The sequence below is a fragment of the Phaethon aethereus genome, assembly GCF_964289735.1.
Source record: "Phaethon aethereus genome assembly, chromosome: 1".
In the NCBI taxonomy this organism is placed as follows: Eukaryota; Metazoa; Chordata; class Aves; order Phaethontiformes; family Phaethontidae; genus Phaethon; species Phaethon aethereus.
Window position 1 is genome coordinate 34,611,393 of NC_138575.1, and position 26,279 is coordinate 34,637,671.

Genomic DNA, 26,279 nt, shown 5'->3' on the forward strand with positions numbered 1-26,279 from the left:
AAGTTAAGTCCATCCCAGCCAGACCCAATATATATATATCAAAAGAAGATGTGCAGTATTATGTCTGATTTAATGCTGTGAACTGTCTTTAGATACAAATATCTTTTTTGTTCCATGTGAGCATTTGAGAGAGGCATTTGAAAAAAACACAAAGTGGGCATTATATCTGACATATAGTTAGTGAAATATTTATCTTGAAAAATAATAAAAGTTTAAAGAAAGATGTATTTAAATTTTAATTACAACTGGGATTTAAGAGTCCTGAAATATAATAATTTAATCATACTCCACGTGTAGCTAGTAGTTTCTACTGATTAGGTCTCACAGTTTTTTAGTGCCTTCTACCTTTATCGTGGCGTGTCCATTACTGCTTGAAAGTGAGATGTTTATTACCTTTATTTTCTTCTTTAAAAAAAAAATAATGTTCTACAAGGCTTAAAACATATGTTTTTAATTGAAGAATTATCTTCTGTCTTGTCTGCTTCAGAGCAGGCACTTCTAACCGTTCTCACGTCCACAACTGGTTTCAGAATGCAGAGAGAATTTTTGCAGTGGTTGTTCCTTAGCAGAGAGAAGGATTTATAATTGCTCTGCAGAGACATCCAGCAACCCTCTTTTTCTTCCATTCATCAGTGTAGAATATCAGATTAATTACAAAATCTCCCAATGAATAACTAAGCTAAGGAAATGCTTATTGTAAAATACATTGGCATTACTCCTGAAGCTTTGCTTGCATCCAATATAAAGATCTCAAGGTATTCTTATAAATGACACTGTTTGCTTCAGCTAGTAACATGTGGATGATAACTTTCAGATAGTATAAAACTACTTCTGGATCGGATTATCATTGAACAGTAGCACTTTGAAATGTTTTCCACAATGAGCATCAGACAAAGATAGAATATTTACTCCATAGTTTATTTAATTCTGGTTATATCTGTCCAACCATCTGTTCAGTTTTAGATTTAACTTACTATTTTAATGAAATCTTAATTGCAGTTTACTCATTCTTGTAAAAGTCTCTTCCTGACAATGTTGTATCATGTAATCTTTTACACTATTTGGAAATGCCTTTTTCAACCTTATGTCTAAATAAAAGGTAAGCTTTTTATAGTTAGAATGGTATTTTCCCAAACTGCATATTTTATCTTTTGTATCTCAGTGGTTTTAGTTGTAGTTTGGGATGTGTGTAGACTTGCAAGGACATTTTATCGATGTTAGACCTTAAGTCTAATAATCTAGAACATAAAAATCCATATTTTATCGTATCTGATAGTTTAAGAATCCAACAAAGATGAGTTTAAAGTTAACCAACTACTTTTACATTTAACTGAACTGACATCTCCAGATGATTCATCTGATTTGGAGATGTTCTTGCTGGTTAACCTCAGTAGGTAGCATTAGTGTGTTATCGATACTGTTTTGGTCACAAATCTAAAAAAAACACCATACGAGCTGCTATAAAGAAAATTAACTCCATCTGATGATGAATTACATCTGTAAAGTGCTTATTTTTCTCCACTGACTGTGGAGAGAAATGGACTCTTCTAGGGGATCCTGAAATTACTACCTGAAATTGAGACTTTTTTTTAAGTCTGTAGTTAGATGAGATTAAATCCAGTGTTTGTAACTGACCTTCAAAATATAGCTAAAACCATCAAGTTTAGTGTCTTAGTATAAAAAATGCACTTGCATACATCTCTCTCTCCATTGTTTGATGACGTGCTAGCCTTTACTTGGGAAAAATGAAGAGAATATTCTTTCTGAGGATGAAGTTCACACTACAATTTGCTCTTTTCTCCATTTGCATGTCTTAAAGTTGTACTACAAGTGATTGTGCCTAAGCAGACACTTGCGGTGTGTGGTTCTGACATGTCTGTCTTCTGATAACTCATTTTCAAGTCATTAAAAGATGACTGTATTGTAGAATTGTCCATCTGCAATATAGTTATGTTGATTTGAGGATAAAATCCTCAAACAACCTCTGACAATTTTCCCCCTTTATTGCAATGATAATTTTATTTAAAAATGCTGAGTAGTGTAAGGACAAGAAAATACAGCAGCCAGTACAATACAGAGCAAATTTAAAGCAGATTCAGTATTGGATTCTGTCAGATTATGTCAGCCATTGGGCGGTCAAGTAGTCATGGCAAAGGTGTTTGCTTTGTCACCCAGGGAGTGGAAGAACAGGCTGTCTTCTTCCCTGCATTTTCCATGTGAAATTCTCTGCCATGATTATATGCCAGCTCTTGTCAGATGACTGGCCCTAGACCCAGTTGTTCTTTATATACCGTTTTCAAGTCATGTAGTAAAGAAGCAATCCCCTCAATTTGCTAATTTGTACATTGCTTGAAGTCTAGCTCTTTTCCATCTGCTCTGCAATCTGCTGTTGCTATTATATTATGAAAGAAGCCAACCATATCCTCAGACCAGGTCCTGATTTGTCATGCCACATTTTCCTTCCGTTTTTTCTTAAAGATACCTGTGAACATGGCAAATCATTATTTCTTTACAGCTCCAACAGTTTCTGTATCTCAGTCGGGTTTTATAGACTGCAGCAAGACTGATATACAAGTCATCTTCAACAGATACGAACCCGAACATACATAACAGAAAGATATTTTCTGTTCTTTTGTAACTGTAAGTAGCTTTAAAGAATAACTTTTTCTCATATGAGAGTTTCCTAATTCATTTTGATTTATTGACAGAGTATTGGCTGTATGCATACAGACTGTAGAACTTGGATAATATTTTAGAAGAAAACATTTGCAGAGAAAGTGTTCAGAAGGTTCTTACTTAGGGTTCATTTGTGGTTGTATCAAGTTGTAGTATCCATCTTCAATCTGAATGGATTCTTGGGGTTTTTTGCTGCATTATTGTTTCTGCTGACATGGTTCTTTGAAAAGCCTGGTAAGGCTGACGTGCTAATGCCCTTTTCAGTCTTCATAAGAGCCCTGTACAGTAATTTGTGCCATTGCAATACTGATGTTCCGGGCTGGTATATGCTCTCCATTCCTCGAACAAACTGCAGTTTCAGTCTCCTTTTATCTGCACACACTGTAATACAGCAAAGCATCTGTAAGCAGCTATGAGCACTAAAATAGCATTCTAGAAAGCTATTCCTTTGACTATAGAGGTCAAATAAAGCTATAGGTCTCTAAAAAGATCTATAAAGCTATAGAGACCTATTCCTTTGTTTGAAATTAAGATTTTAACTGAGTGCTTTTCAAGGAAGAAAGCATCTCTCTATTTTTCCTCTTGCAGTAAGACTTGCTCTACAGTTGAATCTTTACAAGAGGAGTGGCAAAATACAGCTGAATCTAAACACTTTTCCTAAAAACTTTGAGGATTGTGACCTCATCCGTTCCATTCTGGCCTCTGATCTTCCTTTTCAAACAATTTGTACTTGAAATGTATTTCTGCATTTCTGTGTATACTCATCATATCCTTTCCATCAACTTTGTCAGTCCAGTTTCCCGGCTCTCCTACCTTTCTTCCTTCTTTTAAGTATTTTTTAATATTCTGCTTCCCCTATTGCATATGATTTTCTCTGGTTTGGGCTAATTGATGGTCTCCCTGTGACCCATGTCAAATTGAGCATTCAATAACTTGGCATGCCGAGGGATCCCAGCACCCGCAGGTGGAATCCATGGAGTAGGTGTGGGAGCCATTAATGTTCATGAAGAAGCAACTGAGCAGAGATTCTCCAAGGGACTTTGCTCCCTTTTTTTTAGGCTTTACCTATATACAGCACAAAGATCCTATAGGAAACAGTTCATATTTTAATTTAACTTTGCTCTTAGCATTTTGACTTGCTCTGTCTCTCAATGTCAAAAAAGTTAACTTACATTCTGCATAAGCAATATATGCCCATGTGTATGGTTAACTTTTATTTATATTTATATAAAATACTTATATTTCTCTTATTTTCTGGAGGATATTTAACAAATACTAAACCATGTAATGACATGGAGTTAAAAATGAAGTGCTATCTTCCTTCGTCAGACTCTTCAGGGTGATGTATAGCAGCATATACTTTATTTTATTGAACTCTAATGACAAGGACAGGAAGAGGAAAATCTTGGCTGTTTGCATGGAAGTATTCTGTGCCAAATCCTCAGCTTCTTTAGCACTGTGTGAAATGGGAGAGGTCTTGGCATAGTCAAAAGAAACCACTTGAACTAGAAATCCTGACAAGTCAATTGTAAACTTCACTCATTCCCTAGTGCCCTTTTACATTTTATTCAGATGTTTAAGTAATATTAGCTTTGTTTTGATAAAGGATTTAGCTTTAAATAAATAAGTTTAAATAAATGTAAATTAAACAATCTTTAAGCATAAATAAGGCCTTGAGCAATCTTATCTAATGCCAGTTAGTCCTGTTTAGTGTGAGGGGTTGGACGACTTCATCCCTTGAGTATACTTTCAACTTATTTTTTTTCTGTGATTTTACCTGCTTTATTTATTTCTAATTGTTTATTTGATCGATCTGTCAATAATCTAATACTTAAGAAATCTTCATCTTATCATCAAACGCCCATGAAATCCAATCTCTTTTCTACTCATTCAGCAAACATCCCGCAGGCTCCAAGGCAGGTATTACTCTTCCTTTTTCAGTAAATTTATACTTCTGCAATGCAAAGTAGCAGGACTCTGCCTCACCATTCAGTCTCAGATGTTATCACCAACTGGTCTTGTTCCCGATTCTTTCATTTCAAATATTTCGTATCTTTACAGAGGATAATTCAAAGAAATACTTTTTAAAAAATCAGTTTAGTTGAATCACCTGTTCTACAACCTTGACACTTCTGTAGCATTTTTTATGATTTTAACAGTCGTGGTACAAAGTCCCAGGTTGGTTTGGATAATTTAAAATAGTCATTACAGGACCTACACAGTCTATTTTACTGATTCTCTCACAACTTTGCTTACATACTGTGGACTTGTTTTATAAGGAAACATGAGACGTTTCTTGTGAAATAATAATATTCAAATAGAAAACGGAAAATTGGTAAATCGATTTTGATACTCTTCAGATGTAATTAAGCCTTATATTGATGTAATTAAGCCTTACTGTTGAAAGATGAACGTTTTCATATCTGTAGTTAATCTTTGAATCCTCTAAAGGAATTTCTGACCTTATTCTGTATTGTAGTTTGAGGTAGAAATACATTTTTCTGGAAGAAAAAACTTGGACAATAAATGCTAATCCAAAGTTATTTGGACATGAAACATTTTTCGGTCACCCAGTAATTTTTGCAGATTAGAAGAATTTCCTGTCCCAAACCAGCAAAAGAAATTAAAATAGTGAAAATGCGAATGATACGCAGATTTGGAAAGAAAGCTGGAGTGATCATAGAAACAAGCTAAAAAATAAAGCTAATTATTTCTAAGTGTATATATAACTTAATTTTTAAATCAAGCCACAAGTTTATTTTCCATTTGAGAACTGGCAAGATTTTTGCATTTTGTAAATATGCTTGCAATTTCAGATTTTTATTTTTTCCCCCAATCAATTAAAAGCAATATGTTCCTTCAAGTGATTGTAGACTCTGCATGACCTACTATTTTATAATTATAGTAAAATGCTCCTGATCATTTTTGACTCCTGATAACTTTGAAGAAAGTGACAGATGTTCCAGCAGCACTGTCACTACGAGCACACAAGCCAAATCAAATATCTTCATACCTTATGTAAAAGGTAATGTGGATGGATTTGAAATTGTGTTTTAAAGCCTGTGTGTCAGGGAAATCACCTTCTAGCCTATAAAGGATGTCTTCTCTGCTTCAGGTACTCTGATATGTCCCTGCAACAAAACTCTGGAAACAAAAATGTCAAAATTAAAACTTACCACACTCTACTGATCTAGTAAAAAAAAAAAAAGTCATTTTAGCCTATTTAGTGGCAATTGCACTCCTTGACCACACATTTACATACTTTGGTGCAAATTGTGAGTCGTATGTCAGTCTCCACTGCTTTAAAAATGGGCATCCATACGCAGCTTGCATTCATCTATATTTCCTATTACTTCTCAAATTCAGATTCCATCCAGGAGGTTCAAATACTGGTCCAACATTTGCTGTAGCAAAGCATCTCTCCTTGTTCCAGTCACAAATATGTAGGTTCCTGCAGTGTCTTCCAGTGTTCAGTAACACACTAGAAGTCCCCCGGTCCATGCTGAAAGGACAGTCCTTTAACCACTTGTCGTTCAGCTGCAAGGTATCAGTAGTTCCTGAAAATAAAGTGTTGAAAGAAATCACATGGTCCTTGCTTCACCCAGTCACTACAGTAGATCCTTTAAATTCAAACTGATATTAGTTTTGATAAAGCCTTAAAATATTATAATTAAATAAGGAAAAAAGATCTCCTTTGTTTATAATAAATTATTTTTAAAAGTATACTTGTAAGAAATTTTCACATTTATTTTACGTTATTTTTCACGTTTATGTTACGTTATGGGCTTACACTTTTTTTCAGAGACAGCTACAATTCTTTTCGGTTATGATTGCTGAGAATCTGTCTGCAGAGATTCTGTGCCAGCATTTCTTTGTTCCCTCAGTTCCAATTCATTAACTTACGACATGTTGTTTGCAGTCTTCTGGCATTTAATTATTTTAATTTATTAAAAAAATCTGTTTATCAATGATTCAGGGAAGTTTAATAAGTTAAAGAATGATTACTACGTAAAGTTGTGTCCTGGTTTCAGCTAGGGTAGAGTTAATTTTCTTCATAGAAGCTAGCATGAGGCTATGTTTTGGATTTGGGATGAGAAAATGTTGATAAGGTGCTGATGTTTTGAGTTGTTGCTAAGTAGTCAAGGACAGTCCAGCTTCTCGTGCTGGCCTGCAGCGAGCAGGCTGGGGGTGCACGGGAAGCTGGGAGGGGACACAGCTGGGACAGCTGACCCAGGCTGGCCAAAGAGATATTCCATACCATATAGCGTCATGCTCAGTATATAAAGCTGGGACAAAGAAGAAGGAAGGGGTGGAGGGACGTTCGGAGTTATGGCGTCTGTCTTCCCAAGAAACCATTACGCGTGACGGAGCCCTGCTTCCCTGGAGATGGCTGAACACCTGCCTGCCCATGGGGAGTGGTGAACAAATTCCTTGTTTTGCTTTGCTTGCGTGCACGGCTTTTGCTTTACTTATTAAACTGTCTTTATCTCAAACCATGAGTTTCCTCACTTTTACTCTTCCGATTCTCTCCCCCATGCCACCGTGGGGGAGTGAGCGAGCGGCTGCGTGGTGCGTAGTTGCTGGCTGGGGCTAAACCACGACAGTCCTTTTTGGCGCCCAACGTGGGGCACGGGGGAATCCACACAGGAATATAAGGCTTTAGTGGATACTGGTGCACAATGTACCTTAATGCCATCAAGCCATATAGGGGCAGAACCCATCTGTATTTCTGGAGTGACAGGGGGATCCCAACAGCTGACTGTGCTGGAGGCCGAAGTGAGCCTAACTGGGAATGAGTGGCAGAAGCACCCCATTGTGACTGGCCCGGAGGCTCCGTGCATCCTGGGCATAGACTATCTCAGGAGAGGGTATTTCAAGGACCCAAAAGGGTACCGGTGGGCTTTTGGTATAGCTGCCTTGGAGACGGAAGAAATTAAACAGCTGTCCACCTTGCCTGGTCTCTCAGAGGACCCTTCTGTGGTGGGGTTGCTCAGGGTCGAAGAACAACAGGTGCCGATCGCTACCACAACAGTGCACCGGCGGCAATATCGCACCAACAGAGACTCCCTGATCCCCATCCATGAGCTGATTCGTCGGCTGGAGAGCCAACGGATGTGATCAACAAAATAACAGCAATGGCCTTGCACCTGGGCTGGCAGATGGCCGGGGTATTGCTGGGTTTTCTCCTGTGCTGCTGTACTGAATAGGTTGGAACTCCACTGTGAACTCGAGTCGAAGGGACTGTGACCTGTGGGTGAGTCCATGTGGGAGCAGGACACCCCGAAGCGTCTGTGGCTGTGCATAAGCCCATGACAGAAGCAGGTATATCTCGAAGCATCTGTGGCCATGGTTATGTCTGTGCCGCAGCAGGTATACCTCTGATGGGATTGTGGCACAAGGATAAGTCCACGCTGGAGAAGGTACATCTCGAAGCGTCTGTGGCTGTGGATAAGTCTATGTTGCAGCAGGTGCACCTTGAAGCATTATTGGTTGTGCATGAGGTCATGCTTGGAGCACCTCAAAGTGTGTGGCCATGGAGAAGCCCTGGAGGAACTGGAACTATGGGTAAGGCCACGTTGGAGCAGATTTATCTCTGGAGGTAGTGTGGCCTGTGGAGACGGCCGTTTTGGAGCAGGTGCACCTCGAAGTGACTGCAACTGTGGATAAGTCTATGCCACAGCAGATATACCCCTGGAGAGACTGTGGCTCACGGAAGGGACTGCAGTCTGTGGATAAGTCCAAGCTGGAGCAGGGGCAAGGGGAGGAGTTCATTGCAATGTTACACCCTATGGTCCAGTACAAAGGGCCCAGGGGTGGAGATTGTAATGGAAGTACCTTTAAACTGTTGTAACCCATGATTTGAGTTGCATGTTATAGGAACTACTATAGCAGGAACCACCTGAATGAATGGAGGACAAGCCTTACAAGAAGCAGTGCCAGTGCAGCGGTGACCTGACCTGAGCTGGTACCCAGTAACTCCACGCAACACCCCACCTCGCCTGTCCTGAGTGACCACCATAAGGGATGGAGCCCAAAGTCATGGACTAAATGAACTCAGCAGACTTTTCAGGGACATTTTGGAGGGAAGTCTATAGACTAAGGGGATGATAATCTGTGTATTATATTAAAGGATGGGAAGGGGGGGGGTGGTTAATGAGGTTATATTGGATAGTGTGGTACCTGAGCATAACGTAAATGGTATGGAATAAGGGGTGGATAATGTCCTGGTTTCAGCTAGGGTAGAGTTAATTTTCTTCATAGAAGCTAGCATGAGGCTATGTTTTGGATTTGGGATGAGAAAATGTTGATAAGGTGCTGATGTTTTGAGTTGTTGCTAAGTAGTCAAGGACAGTCCAGCTTCTCGTGCTGGCCTGCAGCGAGCAGGCTGGGGGTGCACGGGAAGCTGGGAGGGGACACAGCTGGGACAGCTGACCCAGGCTGGCCAAAGAGATATTCCATACCATATAGCGTCATGCTCAGTATATAAAGCTGGGACAAAGAAGAAGGAAGGGGTGGAGGGACGTTCGGAGTTATGGCGTCTGTCTTCCCAAGAAACCATTACGCGTGACGGAGCCCTGCTTCCCTGGAGATGGCTGAACACCTGCCTGCCCATGGGGAGTGGTGAACAAATTCCTTGGTTTGCTTTGCTTGCGTGCACGGCTTTTGCTTTACTTATTAAACTGTCTTTATCTCAAACCATGAGTTTCCTCACTTTTACTCTTCCGATTCTCTCCCCCGTGCCACCGTGGGGGAGTGAGCGAGCGGCTGCGTGGTGCGTAGTTGCTGGCTGGGGCTAAACCACGACAAGTTGCATCATCTGCTAATACTTACAAGTTTCTACTAAAATTTGCTAAAATATATTTCTGCATTTGCTTTCCCAGCTGGGCTGCTGCTTACAAGCAGAGTTCATTCAGTGATTTGTACCAACTGCAAGTTGTTCTAATTTCCCCTTTCTGAATAGCAATAATACTGCAGTTACTAGTTTATTCAACATTATAGTAATGCGTTTAAACTTCTCTGCCATCCCTAAAACTGAAATGGATAGAAAGTTTTTGCTGGAATTCACAGAAGTTTTAAATGTTATCAAAGCACTTGGTCGAAGTGGTAAAGTTCCAACTACATAATTTAATTTTGTTTATATTCTGACAATGAGATGAGCAGTTCTCTTTTTTTTAAAAGTGTATAATTTTTTTCCTTGCAACTGCCAGTTCTGAGAATATTGCTGCACATCTGTCCTTATCCCTTTTTAGCTGTACTGAAATGTCAACACCAGGAATGTATGTGTGTAAGCCATGTCCCATTCTGAAGAGTTCCGCCAGTGCAGCATCGTTCGAAGCCATTCTTACCAGTATCTCACCAAGTTTAAAAACAAAGCAAGTACTTATTTCAAAGAAAATGTTTTACTGCATCTCTCTTGCTAAATTACTGACCTAACTTAACCTTCCCAAACAGATTGCCTGTTATATTCCGTAGTTTCTGTTAATGTTATTTTGAAATTTTAGTAGCTATTTTTTAAATGTCACTTGCCAAACAAATGATCTGCATTTTAAGATAAGCAAACCTACATTTAACAGTGTTAAATGTAAAAAGAAAAAAAACAGCCACCAAAACAGTTTGCAACACTTTTCTAAATTTTAGAAACTCTGAGCATACATTTTTCTTCGATGTACATGTATATAACTTCACTTGCTGTGTAGCAACTTGTTGAAAATCTGCACTCGTTATCCTTCTCAGGATGCGTACGGCAAGGACTGAGATTGCAAACTTGTATGTCTGCAGAGTGTGTTACAGTGTGATAAGACAAGATCCTCTTTAAACCCTCAAAATGTGTATGTCCAAGGCCACTTGTCCTATTTGTGTCCTTGGGTACCTATGCTAGTATTTCGGACTTTTTACTGTAAAACTATTTTGATATCATAGTATATAGGCAAGTGGAGAGAATCAAATAAGGCATATAATGTACCAGCTCATACTACAGTGTTGTGGATTAGTTGCAGAATTTTACTAGCCTATTAAAAGAGATACTAAAAAGTGACACTGTTCTCTTAACTTGTCACAGTTCTCTTAAACTTGTTTGTCCACTAAAACCATTTTCAATAAACAATTTTCTTAGCAGGAAGTAAATATCTTAATCCTGTCCTGTAGTATCAAACAGACATGTAAGATGCAACCCTTTATTTCATTGCTTCAGTAAAAACAACTTATACGGTGGTTATAGAGCTCAAGTGGAAGCATCAACAGCTACATATAAGCAGCTGCAGTGCTTGTGTCTGTGTGAATGTGGGGGGGGCTGGATATTTAAGTGAGCATTCATTAATTCAGTAGCATCAGAAGTGTTTCAGGCAACCTGTCCTTGGCCGAGTAGTGTAAGCTTTATTTGCTGCAGAAGCATGCTAAATGCACTCTGCAGCCCGTCGTTCTCTTTTGTCTGACAACACACATTGCACAAGGATAGCAAAAATCCTGGAAAATTTGGAAAAGATCTCTCATGGATATAATAAATTGGAAAAATCAATTTGTTGAATTCTTTTGTCAGGCACCTTTTATGCTTTTTCCTGGATTATCCTGTCCATAGGAAGTGCTTTGTAGTGGAGTCTGTAGGGGTAGTACAGCATTTTCATCCAAGTGCTTACATAATGACGGAGAAAGTTGGTCATCTGAAAGGGGAGAAATCGGGTTCAATTCCCAACTCAGCCAATGGTCATCTCTGATTTTATTTATGTCATTTAAGTTTTGACATTTAAAAAATGCAGATGTAGCAAATTCTGTCATTTAAACTCGCTGGGAGTATGTGCCAGCACTCACTGAAGTTTCCCTTCAGCCCGGGGAGGCTGCATTCCCCCGTAGCGGAGGTCCTTAACACTTTTGAATTTGCAGATCCCTAAGATTTTCTCAGTAGAGATGCAGACTCTCACATTCCCTGGCAGTAGTTCTGCCATTATGAGTTACCTTTTGCAAATCCTTTAGAAGTAAGCTGTGGGCCCTTAGTGATGCCATATGTGAAAATCATCTAAATTAACGTCCGGCTCTGAATTGCTGTGAAATCTGTTATGGAGACAGCCTAGAAAGACTAGTGTCAATAGGCAAAAGTTAATCTGTATGAATACCACCTGGTCCCTAAACAGATGTCCGGGTTCTATTGGGCATCAAGTGCTTGAGGGTTGTTAGCATAGGATACACAAAAACCCACGCAGGGAATAAGAAACTCCTACAATTTGCAATAAAGAAGCTATATTAAGGAGAGGAATATATTTTAAATCCTGTCCCCACTTGCTTGAAGCACCTTAATTCATCCTTTACTTGCGATCTAATCCAAACTCCTATCCTGACCAGTGGCATCCACTCCACTTCGCTAAAAGCAGAGGAAAGGGAATGTCTGTCTTACATGTGAAAGATGGTCCCTGTACAGGACATGGAATATACAGCTTCAGCTACTCCTCAGCAAAAGGAGGCTGAAACACATATTTCTCATCCTCTTGGAGAGTGCCATGTGCAAAAACCCCACTGTCCTAATAGGAGTTGGTCATCACCTTTTCTTTTCTTATTGAAAGTGGCAGTGAGATGCAATTCTCTAACTTGGAAAAGCGTTCAATCGCTGTCCCTTGGAACAGGGATTGGATCTCGTGTTCCCTACCATTTAAGTTGCGTGCATACACCTCTTCTGCGCTAACAGAGAGAAGTGCAATTGCTGCATTTTTCAATGGGCTTTGTCTTGCCAGCAGGCTTGCAAAACACTTCACAGATGGAGCTCTGCAGGCAAACCAAGCGGAGGAATAACCACTTTATGGGTAACAATCAATATAGGATGTGAGCTGGAAGCCAAAAGGCTTATTCCTGTGGAGGGTGAGCAGCTCCTGTACATGCCTAGCAGAACTTCAAATGGCTTGGGAGCTTTAAAAGCCAAGTCCCCAGAGTAAGTTAGGCAGCCCTCAGGCCTGTAGACTGATGAGCAGAGGTTTTCAGAATCACAGTTCTGTTCCCTGATTCCAAAAAAAGTTAGTAAGTAAATTACCAACCGGCAATGCTCAGTTAGAACATCTGTCCATCAGTCTCAGGTGTTCTGCACTAGGCTATGGATCTGTCTCACTATGGCCCAGCCATTTTTACATCCTAGTTTTGTTGTGTCTTGGAGGTTAGTCTGCTGAGCCTTGTGTGGCTGTTACCTCTTCGATGTCTTTGTCAAGCAAAATCCCTGGTTCAGTGCCTCTTAATTCTCTCTGTTTTGGTGCCATACAAAAAGTTTAATCTGTACCTCTAAAGTGCGCACTAAGGGTGGTTAGGGACTGTACGACTAGCTGTTGCGCTCTCTGTACTGTTTGTAGGTAGCTGTGCATAATGCCATTCTCATTATGGTATGCCAATTTATAGGACAGCAGGTCTCGTCGTCTCTGTGCATCTTCCCGTTCCCTGTGGCTCTGACTTCAGTTCCTAGCAGTAGAGAGAGCGCTTTTCAGCTGAGCAAAGTGCTACCAAGTGTCTCATTTGCCATTATGTCATTTTAGAGTGACGAATATGGATCAGGAACTGTATCTGCAGTCTTTTATGTATGTTTTCAGTTATTCTGACACTCTTTGCCTCTGCTAAATTAAGAGTAATGGAAGCTTGTAGTGCCACATCTAAACGCATACTCCTTTGCAGCCTGTGTGAACCCCCATGCTGTCACTTGTTGGCCATTGTCAAGGCATTTCACTTTGTCAGGTGCACCAAGGAGGACGAGTTCCATATAGATAATCAGCTACTTAGGGGGAATGCCAGATAATAAAGCTGCCTCAGAAAAGCACGTATCAGACTGTGAACATGTACAGATTTTTTAGCACTCAACATAAAAGATATCTAGGCCTCCTCTCCTTTTTGAAGAGCCTTTAGTTACCATTTTCTATGGGTTCAGTTCCTGTAGACTCTGTACAGAACATGCCCTACGTTCTATGTGCCAGGCTACTGCTTCAGATACTTCAGAGTGTATAAAGAGCCAGCTGAACTGTAGTTAAGATACATCAAGGTCACTAAAATGTCATTAAAAGGCAACTAAAACCTCCCCCAGCTGTCTATGCTCTCATTGCAGTCCATGGAGACCTAGGGTTCAGTTCAGGCACGTATGGGTTAGATGTGTCACAGGCCTTACAAGAGATCCAGATCTCTTTGGATTGTCGTCTGGAGACCAGGATATGTCACAGCACCTGGAAGTATTTAGTCATATAGGTTTAGCAATGCCTTTTGATATGTAAACATACTGTTTTGACATGCTAGCAATCCTGCAGTAACATAAGGCAAACAAGTCACCCAGCATGTCTGCGGGAGCGTAAGGACCAATCATGCTCTAATCTGTATTTACTGTTCTAATTAAGCTCCATTGAGAGTTTGGATCCCTGGCTTACACTTAAATCTAAGTGTCTAAATTCAAGCTATATCCCAGTTTTAGATTCCTGTGGTGGTCAAGAAAACACCATCTCAGCACTGAGTTTCAGCCGTTACTTGTATTCCAGTGCCTAAAACAATGTTGATAGCCCCACACATCTTTATCCAACTTAAAATTAAAAACATTCTGTTTCCTTTCAGACTGTTTGTCACTTTGGCAGCTGCTAAGGTGTCATCCTCCTTTGAAAAAATGCTCTGGTATCTTCCTTTGAGCGGTTTCTCTGGGCCAGTGCTATTGTTTCGATCTTCGTCTGTTCTGTGCACACTCTGTTGCTAACTCCAGAAGTGATCAAATACATTGGATTTGTACATCTTTTTACTGACTCACTGTTATTAATTTACCTTTTGCAACAACAGGGATGTAGGCAGCACCTTATGACAGGGGTTTTTGGGCTCTGTTTTAGAACTATGTGTCTCAAGTCTCTTTTGTGTCTTAGTTCCTCTGTTTTGTCCCATTCTGTCAAAATTGTGGTTTACCTTCCATAGGCTTTGTCCTGCAAAGAGCAATTTCCCTGGCTTTGCAGCTTCCAGTTTTACTGTCAAAGGTTAATAGTGAGTTTGTCCCAAATCCCAGTTGCAAACTTGTCCTTCATCTGGAACATTCACAAATATTGGCTCCTCAGCCTTTAATTATTTACACTTATCCTGTCCATTGCTGAAGAGCTTTTTACTCTGTTACGAGCTTTAACTGCTGTGGCTTTCCACTCAGTGTTTTCTTAGATGGTGCTATTCATGCAATATGAATGTACCCCGCTACAGAATACAAGTATGGCAAAGCAAACAGAAGCCTTTTGACAAGCTATAGAAAATCTGGACTGACCATGACAGCTAACTGGAACCCAACAGCTATTAGCCCGCCTGCATGACGTGGGTCCTAGACAGGAAGCAGAATAACCAATTATAATCACTGGCTAAAGCTACAAAAAAGTGGGGATTTTTCCACAATAGAATTATTTTTACTTTTGGTACAGTTAAAATATATAACCTGGTAACATCATCAGGGAAGTATCGCTTTTTTGAAAATGTCAGCTACTCTCGTTTATAATTAGACTAAAACCTGAACATTAAAAAAGGAGGGTTTTTTTCATTTTTAGCAGCCAAAAATCCTTATTTTTAAAAAGTCGGTTTCTCTTTGGATTTTTAAATGAAAATAATACTGCAGAGAGCATAAAAGACACAGGATGTAATGCTAATAGTTAATGAATTAGTTAATAAAATAGCAGTGTATTTCATTACTATTTCTAATAAGATAATGACAGCGCTAAAAATATTTTCCCTATTCCATAAAAAAATGTAGCTGTATTTTCACCAGCAAATGCACTTAAAATATGCACAGATTATGTTCTTAAGAGTTTCTGTATAATAATATTCTATTTTAACGCTAACTGAAGGACTATCAATTTGCATATTTAATTTAGCCATTAATTACTTGTAGACTACCATGCACAATTTATACTAGGCTTCTTGGATACTTTCATGTTTCAAATTACAAAAAGGACTGTTAGGATGATCTGGTTCTTTCAAGGCCTTTCTATGTATTTAAGTATTGTACCCAGCTCATCCAACCTTATTATAAGCCTTCAGGTACTTTTAACATTCATAAAAACAAGTGACTACATGGAGAATTTCAATTTCCGTTTAAAAAATAGCTTATGTCTGGCTTGATCTCTCTTCTATATTTAATCCCTACAGCCTCTTTTTTAATACCTCTCAGCCTTTTTAGATAACCCGTCTTGTCTACATTGGCCTGACATGAGTGGCTGTGGCCAGCACACCATATGTGCCAGGGCTATAGGAGGTACCCAGGTGGCCTGTTTTTCAGGAGTGTTGTGCAAGGGTTCATTTAGTTTCTCTACAGCTGTAATCGTGTATAATGCATATGAGAATGTATAACACGTATAAGGAATGGAAATAAAAAAGGTGAGAACCGTGGGGCTTTTGTATGTGTTTCACTCTGATGAAAAAGATAAAGTTATAGTTTGCTTTTGGGGTCCAGTCCTTACAGCTGACATTTATTGTCATGCCTTCGTTGTTAATGAGACACCTTCTTAAGGCATACAGACTTGATAATTTTTTGCCTTCACAGATGCTACAAGAGTGGCATATCCAAGATGAAAAAAAAAAAGGAATTGCAAATGTTTCCCATTTATAAAGAGACTGGGAGAATATATCTGGGAGGGGTATGCTTGCCTGTTCTCACAGTCTTCCCTAGGTATCTGCTGTTGCCCTCCCTTGGAGACAGGGCATTGGAACAGGGAGACTTTAGGCTGACTCAGTGTAGCTGTTGTGTTCTTACATCCTTATTTACAACATGGTGAATTTAGAATATTGATGATCTTATTAACTACATGGAACGTAATTAAAAATAGCTTGGAAAAATTGTGTTTGGGTTTTTTTTAATTCCAGCAGAAAATCTGCGCCAGCGTTTATATGCTGTTCAACAGATGAAAAAAACGGATGGTATTTTTGTTAGTGACATATTAGCTGAAAGGTCATGATGTGTATAATGAAAAGAGCCATTAGGGTATGCCATTTTACATGTGTCATGAAACTGTTCAAGGACATTAATATTTCTACTCTAGAACATACTAACTTGTACCTAAGAAGTGATACAGTGCTGTGCCTGTATTTGTGCTAGCAAGATCCTCTATCCTGATCAAATATTTAGATTGTAACAGGACTGCCCCAGTTGCAGGGATATGGTCCATTAGCTCCTAGACATTACAACATTTGGTATATAATGATGATAAGATTTGAATAATGGATAATGCAATGTTCAAGGAAGTTGTTACATGCAACGAGGTCACTTGTGTGCACATTTTACAGGTATCTTGAAAACAAAGGTATCACTTGGGAAGTCAAAATACAATTGCTTTCGTTATTCAAGGTGTTAACTCTTGAGGAGAGTCATCTCTTCTTAAACACTATGAAAGTATTTTAGCAAAGGATATGAGCGTATTAAAAGCTATGGTTTTTTCACAAAGGTTTTAATCCAGCACAAGTAACTTTTAGCTTCTTGACTGTCCTTATAGCATCTTGATGAACTTGAAAGTAGAGGTCAAATTGTTGCATGAGGTTTTAAACCCTATCTGTTGCATTATTTAAGCAGAATGGAAATGCTTCTTTTCAATTTAGGTAAAATATATCTGTCAAAATACCTTGTGTAAATCAAGAAACAGTGACATCTCACTGAAATTCTGTAAAGTTTGCTTGCACTGTTGTGTTAAAAAAACATGGTTGTATAACCGGTACAGTGAAAAATCAAGTGGCTCAATTATCTTTTTAAAGACAACTTAAAGATTTTCATTTTTCTTTATAAAACTTTTTCCAAGTCACAGATTATGAGAATGTTGCAATTCCATTTGTACAAAGGAAGAAGTAAAAAGTGTAGAATAGTTTACATTTCCAGTAGCCTTACATAATCCTAAAGCCTTTGCCTTTCATTATTTTAGCACCTTCAAAAGAGACATGGGCTGTAAAATCTGATTCACATATCCATTTCTAATTGGAATTGACCCATCCTCGTTCAGTTCTGTGTTAAGGCTCAGATCTAGCAGAAGAAGTGATTATGAAAGAAATGGGAAATCTTTCACAGCTAATCATATGTTTTGTCACTAAAGCAAGCTCTTTATAACTGCATTAAGCAAACGTGTATAGATTACAGTCTGTGTTCTTGTTTCCACAGTGCATACATTATAACAGACTTCATGGGCATCAGGAATGAAAATTTTATGAAGGTAGCTGCAGTTGGGACTTGGATGGGAGATTTTGTCACAGCATGGATGGTAAGGAACATAATACTACTTTTTAAAATAAAATGAATCTGTTGCTTGGTTTCAAAGGAAAGAGGAGAGGAGAAGAGAGAAAATTTCAATTTCGTGCCACATTTGAGTATTTGAACCCAGACAAGTAGAAAGTTAACAAAGGCAAAGTAACATAATGGCAAGTATTTAATTAGCTGTGAGTCTAGAAGAGTTTCGGTTAAAATGTATCAGAGCAATATTTCATTTCTTCTGCTGTGAGTGGGAATTTTGCCATTGACTTCTGCGAGGACAGTACGGTGGCCCTTCTTTGACATTAAATAACATCATGACTTGCTATCTGGTGAAACAGTGAGTAATGGCTAGAGATAAACAAGTCTAATGAAAAGGATTAAAAAAGAATATAAATTAACTGGAAGATGTGACAAAGAATGATGGAGATGAGAGAAAGCAAGCAAGCCAGCTATATCCCAGAATTTGAAGGTAGCCTGTCTGATGCAAAACTATCAGATTAAGTTTGCCTCTATTTAGGATTTAGAAGAGTAAAATTATCACTTGGATTATAATTATTATAAAGGTCCTCTCCTGAAATACGGGCAGCACAAAGGTCAGCTTGTGAAAAAGAGCCAGAAAACGACAGCTAACTGGGAACAAAGTGAAGCATGTGCATATGTTCTTATTGTTCAGAAAAGGCATTTCTTAAACACAAAGTGATAAAAAGTGATTTTTTTTAAATTAAGATTAGATTTTTATGATTAATGTTGGTAAGAATTTTAACAATTATAACTGTGACATTAATTTAAATTGGGGAAAGAAGTCTATGATTTTTAAGCTTGCAGAATTGGTTTTAATTAATCTTATTATTTTTTTCCTAATGATTTGTTGGTACTTCTGTTTGTTTACTCAAAAGAATCAACATAATTTTAGAATTCATTAACACAAGGACCATTGCCTCATGGTGAATGTTTATCGCGTATCTTATAAACATGCATGGAAAAGATCTCAGCACTGTATGTAGCTAGTGACTGCAATAATCTCTGACATAAGCAAAGAATCAAGGCAAGGTGAATAAATTTTAGGACTGTGGTATGTGTTTAGGATAAAACACCATAGGAATAGTTTCAAGCAGGAATGACTGTAAGATGCTAAGACTATAGTCTATAAAGCTGTAGAAATACGCTAAGAAGGGTCATCCAAGTTTCTGTCAATTTGTCTTCTATCCTCCACATATTTGGAACATACTGTACAACAGATAAGAAAAAAAGCATCAAGGATTTTTTCAGCATATTGTTCAGTATGTGTCAGTGATTTGTCTGAGACAAATTATGCTCTGTGAAATGGTGGCCATGAAAAGCAAGTATGGAGCAAATCATCTGTACATACATTACTGTAAGGACATTGCAGAATTGGTGCACTGACTGATGTTGACAATTCCTGTGGATTTCTTGTGAATAAGTAATAAAATTCATGGCTATTTCTGAATACCTTTCTCTTGACCCTTTTTTTTAACGGGCTTTATCCCACTATGGAAGGAAAGATGATGCATAAGCTAAGATGAATTGAGAGGGGTCATGTTCATCATACATATGTGATTTCAAGCTCCAGTGATAGATTACATACAAGTTGCACTACTTCAAGTAATGTTCAATTTTTTCGGTCCCTCTTCTCTCGTTTCATTGAAAAAACCTGTTACATGCAGCACTATATAAAGGATAGAAATGGCTGGATTCAAGAGGCATGAGAATCCTGATCCTTTTCTGTGTACTGAAAGCCCTTTCAGGTCTTTTCAGCAATGGAGGCACAAATGGGTTGTGCCACAGCAGATTCCAGTGGTGGATGGAGTTATCACTGAAGAATGGGAGAGAGACTGGGAGAGTCTGCAGAGGCGGTTTGGAATGGGGAGACTGTTTGTAAACTGGGCTGGTTCTGTTAGCTTTCAGGAAGAGCAGAAAGCGTGAGATTGGAGGGTCAGTGTGTTTTAGGACATGATTTGATTCCACAAGGACAATTAAGAGGTGTGGTGATTGGTGTTTCAATCTTCAGAGCAGAAAAGCATAGCGAGATTGCTTCTGCAATGCAAATCTCTAGGCAAAGTGTATGACTCAGTCAATGGAAATTACAGTGCTTAAGGGCAGCCAAGCCTAGGAAATTCCCCAAAAAATGCAATGTCAGGTAGAGAGGTGTTAGTAACAGGGCGAGTGGACATGGACGTTGGTGCACGTGCATGTACAACCTCCCGCACAGCCTAACTTCATCAATCTTATTCTATATGAACAGAAATTATCATGTTCAATACTTGAATTTACTTGACTTTCTGCATGTCAAGCCCAGCATGGAATTGATAGCTAAGTGATATGAGTCTTCTGTGGGATTATTATATGTTATCAGTCCCGTTTGGAAACAAAAGAAAAAACAAACCTGTAAAGGAACCTCTGCACATCTTCCTATTCACAGCAGTGCTTATATTTTCTAATGTTTAAGAAGTTTCTGTTAAGAAACCACCCATCCTTAGACTACAAAGGAGTAGACAAAAAAGCAGATGGAGCCTTCACTTCCGTGTATTTGAGCCGTACTGGAATTAAGATCTTATTCCCTAATTAATCGGAAACTTGGAAACAAGCGGGAATAAAGAAGAACAGATGGGATTCCATTTTAAAAATGAGTAATCAATAAATAATAATATAGCCCTAGTACATCAAGGAGACACGTATTAAATCAGGAAAGTGATTTAAATGGGAAAATATGTTTTGAATTGCTCTTTGATTTGGATTTAAAAGGCAAAAGTGAGCCTTCCCCCTCAACACTTCCTAGCTCACTGACTAGTTTGGTGACAGAGTCTGACTCAATTCCTAATGAAGTCAGCAATTTCCATTGTGTTTAATGAGCATGGGGCCAGCTACAGGTGCACAGGAGCTACTCCTTCATACCTCTGGACAGGAACTTCTGCTACTAATAATCATCTTTGCTGAAATCTGTAATAACTGTTAGATGTTCTAAATAAGACTGTGAAGAGGGAAATGGGTTCAATACACTGATCGTCTCTCTGCACTTTTTCCTTTTTGAAACCACAGAAGTATATTCTGCACCTGCTTTCACATGCTCTCCTGCTCTCGCAAAATGTGCATTCTGTTCTCCTGGAGGGTGCTTTTGAGGAAGACACAGGATTTGGCACAGTAGGATAGCTTTGAAAAAAAGGTTGGATTCTACCCAGACAAGCCTATAAACTAGCAATTATGGCTGCCTTCTGGGAGTGTGTGAGCAGGCTGAAGAAGGAGCTGATTCCAGGGCAGAACCTCTGATGATTAGAGTCAGGTGGCCTCCTGAGCCTCTCTGTGAAAATGAACAACCTACTCCACTATGATTTTGTGAGGGACGCCGTCCTGAGCCTGTGTGGTAAGGCATGCTCAGAGTATGCCTACAGGAGGGGATGGCACTGAACTTCGAAACACAGGGCAGAGTACAACCAGAGCCTCTTCTGTTTTTTACAGCTTCCTGATGAGGAGGAACAGCCTCCTTTTCTCCTTCTTTCGAACAGGCTTTTAGACTGTCAAAACTGTTGTTCTCCATGTTGGGTGATGGCTTTTTGGGCTCTCCAAAGATTGCATATTGGCCCTGCGCTATGAATGATGCTGGTACTACATTAACAGATTTGCTTACCAACTGCCATTGCCATTTACATTAAAGACATATCCCTGTCTACAAGCCCTACACACATGTGAAAGAGTCTAAACAGTAGAAGTTTCTTACATCTTCCTTAGATCTTGCTTGCTAGGATTATGAGAAACTGAAGCAGTCAACTTCAGCCATAGGCTGGTGCTGATCTCTATTAATGTATCAGCGGCTGATCCTCTTGACAAGGGATACTATTCCCATTTATCTTCCTTCTGAAAGGTATTTTAATTGAGATTCTCTTTTCTCTCATTAATTACTAGAGGGAACTGAGAATGTTTGAGAGATCACTGAGCAGCAGAGAGACTGCTGGCTCACATCATCAGAAACAATGATAAACCCAAGGGTTGGTTGAGTTTATTATTCATGAAACTAGTATTTACCAAATCTGTACCAGCATGTTATTTTTAACAAGGAGAAGCCAAGACTTCTCTCAGCACTCTGCTTTAGCACAGTACTTGGCACAATGTCTTAGTGTGTAAACTGAATCATTGTCATAATTCCTGGCTGTTCTTTCTGGCACCTTCAGTTGGCTTCAGTTTGACTCTTCCCTCACTTGGGACCATGGAGGAGACTCCCAGGACCATTTCTATCTTTCATTGTTTTGGATGAATTAGTAGGCAGTTAGGAAGTAGCACTTCCAGCGTAGTCTGGATGGAAGGGTAATAGGTCACCACTTGTTCCACTGACACATTATCCAGGACTGACATGGACACATCCTATCCACTTGAATGAATGGATTGATGGATGGGGAGGTAGACACCTTCTACCTAAGGCTTGCTGTTAGGACATGGTATTGGGTTTTCAAAAGGTTATTACTGAGTGATGAATCCACACCTACCTGTGGTGTGGTATATAGGAACTGGATAATGACCCCCATATACACAGGTTGCCTGGGCTTCTCTGAAGTTTCTCAGGCAAAAGAGTCACATCATGCCTGCACATCATGACATACAACTTGTGGTGCAATGCTGCTCCCCTTGATAAAGCTTTTCTGTTCTTCTGTGAGAGGGATTTTCTGTTCTCTGAGATTTTCAGTGCTAGCCGAAAAAGCTCCAGGATATGTACTTATCTGGCCAAATGGGCCAGGTTTTCAGTCTTATAGTTCCAGAGGACAAATCTCACACAGTTATGTGTTCTGGCTTTGCTACTTGTGAAAGAAATAGATTTTTTTCTGTTCTTTTCCTTTGCATTTCTCTATTAGGCATTTTTAATCTTCCTCCTCTGGTGAAGTATTTTCCCATTTTATGAGACTAACATGTCTTACATGGCTGGTCACAGTGTAGTTAGTAGAGGGGCCTGTGGCTGATTCATAAAGAACACTTTAGAGGGCTGAAGCCTGTCCATGTGGTCCTTCATGCTATTAATGTCAATAGCTGACAGGTTGAAGTGAATGGTTACTGCCACAGTAAATCTGTAGACTCCTAAACCAGGACTTCTTTCTGTCACGTGCACCATGTTAGAACTCAGGCCACATCCGTAAGAACATAACAGTCATACCCGGTGTCATGGTTTAACCCCAGCTGGCAACTGAGCACCACGCAGCCGCTCGCTCACTCCCCCCGGTGCGATGGGAGAGAGAATTGGAAGGGTAAAAGTGAGAAAATGCGTGGGTTGAGATAAAGACAGTTTAATAAGTAAAGCAAAAATCCCACACACACGAGCAAAGCAAAACAAGGAATTCATTCACCACTTCCCATGGGCAGGCAGCATTCAGCCATCTCCAGGAAAGCAGGGCTCCATCACACATAGCTGTGACTTGGGAAGACAAATGCCATAACTCCTAACATTCAACCTTTCCTTCCTCTTCCTCCATCTTTTTATGCCAAGCATAACGCCATAGGGTATGGAATATCCCTTTGGTCAGTTGGGGTCACCTGTCCTGGCTGTGTCTCCTCCCAGCTTTTTGTGGACCCCCAGTCTACTTGCTGGCGGAGTGGTGTGGGAAGAAGAAAAGGCCTTGACTCTGCGTAAGCACTGCTCAGCGATAACTAAAACATCTCTGTGTTATCAACAGTTTGCATCACAAATCCAAAACATAGCCCCATACTAGCTACTATGAAGAAAATTAACTCTATCCCAGCCAAAACCAGCACACCCAGTCAGACCAAAAATCCATCCAACCTAGTACCTGCCTCAAACTGTGACTATGAGCAGAAACCTACTAGGAGGGTAAGAACAAGCCAATCATATATGGTAGCGTCTTCTAATACTCTCTCCAACTGCATGCAGTTTTGTGTGTATAATAAATCTTGATGGAAGTCTCTTCGCTGTATTTGCCCAATTTCACCTTTAGCCCTAGTACTTTTTTTAGAATCTGCAGAATTATTCAGCAAAAAGTTCCAGAGGTCACTATATAAGGAATGACCTCCTTTTTTTTTTGTTTTGTTTCCTACTAACATAATTTGATGCCTTTAGTTCATTACTGACGAGACAAAAACCACTTCATCCCTGTATGCTTTCTCCCTAATGTTTATGATTTTGTAGACATATATCGTACTCTAAATTTATCTCTTCTTCAGGCTCATGATTTCTAGCCTAGTAAGTTGTTTCTCATACACAAGTTGTTCCATGTATTTCATTATCGAAGCCACCGAGGCGAAGGGCTACGGAGCGAAGGATCGCGCCGGGGGAGCCTTCCCGAGGCGGCCAAACCGCGAAGGCGGCAGCACAGGGAGCGAGAGAGTGCCCCAGCTTCCCCCCCCGACCCCCGGCCGGCGGAGCGGGAACCTAACGAGCGGCAGCTCTGACTCAGCGTGGGCGGGGCCCAGGGCGGCGGCGGCCAAAACCCCTCGCCTACAAGAGCAGCCCCCGGGAGCGCGAGCGACCCGGAGCGCGGCGAACAGGGCGGGCAAACAGGGCGTGGCACGTCAGGAGGGCGTAGCGCGTCAGTTTGCGCGGGCAGGGCGTGCAGGGGAGGCGTGTGGGCGGGGTACAGTACAAGTGGCCATCGTCCTCCCAGAGGAGGCGCAGCCATGGTCGCCACTCGGCTGAAAACCGGGGCCAGAAAGACTGTGGCGACACAGACGGAGCTCCCGCTCAGGCACGCGGCTGTCCAAGTATCCAAGCAAAGAGTGCCTGAGCCTGTCGGTTGTCCCAGTGACCGATGGGGACGCTACCTGCGTGCGGTGCGACCAGGTCAGCGACCTGCTCAGCCTGGTGGCAGAGCTGAAAGAGGAAGTGGAGAGGCTGAGGAGCAGCAGGGAGTGTGAGAGGGAGATAGATTGGTGGAGCCACTCCCTGGCGGCCCTGAGGCAGGGGCAGCTGGTGGAGGCTCCACAAGCAGCAGGAGATCCCCTGTCCTCTTGCTGCCGGGCAGAAGGAGAGGACCTAAGAGATGAGGGGAAATGGAAGCAGGTCCCTCCTCGGAGAGGTCGGCGAATTCCCTCCCGGCCTCCCTCACCATCCCAGCTGCCCTTACACAACAGGTATGGGGCTCTGGAACACGAGGGACAGGAACATGAGGACCCTGACGAAGGTCCGTCCGAGGGGGTGCCTAGGGTGAGTCAACGAGCCCCATGCATCAAGATGTCCTTAGTTAAGAAAAAGAGGAGGGTGATTGTTGTAGGTGACTCCCTCCTAAGGGGTACAGAGGGATACAATATGTCGACCAGACCCAACTCACAGGGAAGTCTGCTGCCTCCCTGGGGCCTGGGTGAGAGACATCACCAGAAAACTCTCTGGTCTGGTTCGGCCCACTGATTACTACCCGCTGTTGGTCATGCAGGTTGGCAACGATGAGGTTGCGCTAAGAAGCCCGAAGGCAGTCAAAAAGGACTTGAGAGCGCTGGGGCGACTGGTCAATGGAGCGGGAGCACAGGTAGTGTTTTCATCAATCCCTTCAGTGACGGGGAAGAACGCTGACAGGAACAGGAAAGCACACCTGATCAACACATGGCTCAGGGGCTGGTGCCGTCGTCAGAATTTTGGGTTCTTTGACCACGGGGCGGTTTACACGGCACCAGGTCTCCTCGCAAATGATGGAGTGCAACTGACGCCGAGGGGCAAAAGGATTCTTGCTCATGAGCTGGCAGGCCTCATTGAGAGGGCTTTAAACTAGAATTGGAGAGGGGAGGGGATAAAACGGGGCTCACTAGAGTTGAACCTAGGGGTAGTTTCAACGTGCCAGAGTTGAAATCTATAGCCCGGCTCAGGTGCATCTACACCAATGCACGCAGCATGGGCACCAAACAGGAGTAGCTGGAAGCCATTGTGCAGCGCGACAGCTATGACGTAGTTGCCATCACAGAAACATGATGGGATGCTTCTCATGACTGGAGTGCTGCAATGGATGGCTATAAGCTCTTCCGAAGGGATAGAATGGGAAGGAGAGGCGGTGGGGTGGCTCTGTATGTTAGGGAGTGTTTTGATTGCATAGAAATCGAAGATTGTGAAGACCAAGTAGAGTGCTTGTGGGTAAGGATGAGGGGGAAGGCCAATGAGGCAGACATCCTGCTGGGAGTCTGTTACAGGCCACCCAACCAGGATGAAGAGACGGATGAGACATTCTATAAGCGACTGGCGGAGGTCTCGCATTCGCTGGCCCTTGTTCTTGTGGGGGACTTCAACCTACCGGACATCTGCTGGAAGTATAACATGGCAGAGAGGAAACAGTCTAGGAGGTTCCTGGAGTGTGTGGAGGATAACTACCTGACACAGCTGGTGAGTGAGCCCACCCAGGGTGGTGCCTTACTGGACCTGCTGTTTACAAACAGAGAAGGACTGGTGAGAGATGTGGTGGTCGGAGGCCGTCTTGGG

At 41.0% G+C, this 26,279-nt stretch overlaps 1 protein-coding gene across 1 annotated transcript in view; it reads left to right on the top strand.

Moving 5' to 3' along the window:
• The window catches only part of TMEM117 (transmembrane protein 117), a gene marked incomplete at its 3' end in the record, with an annotated part of 236,074 nt that overhangs the window by 89,451 nt on the left and 120,344 nt on the right, over positions 1–26,279 (top strand). The window contains exon 3 of the mRNA XM_082002533.1: positions 17,777–17,876. Within this exon, the coding sequence (XP_081858659.1) occupies positions 17,777–17,876 (100 nt within the window). The remainder of the gene's footprint in view (positions 1–17,776; positions 17,877–26,279) is intronic.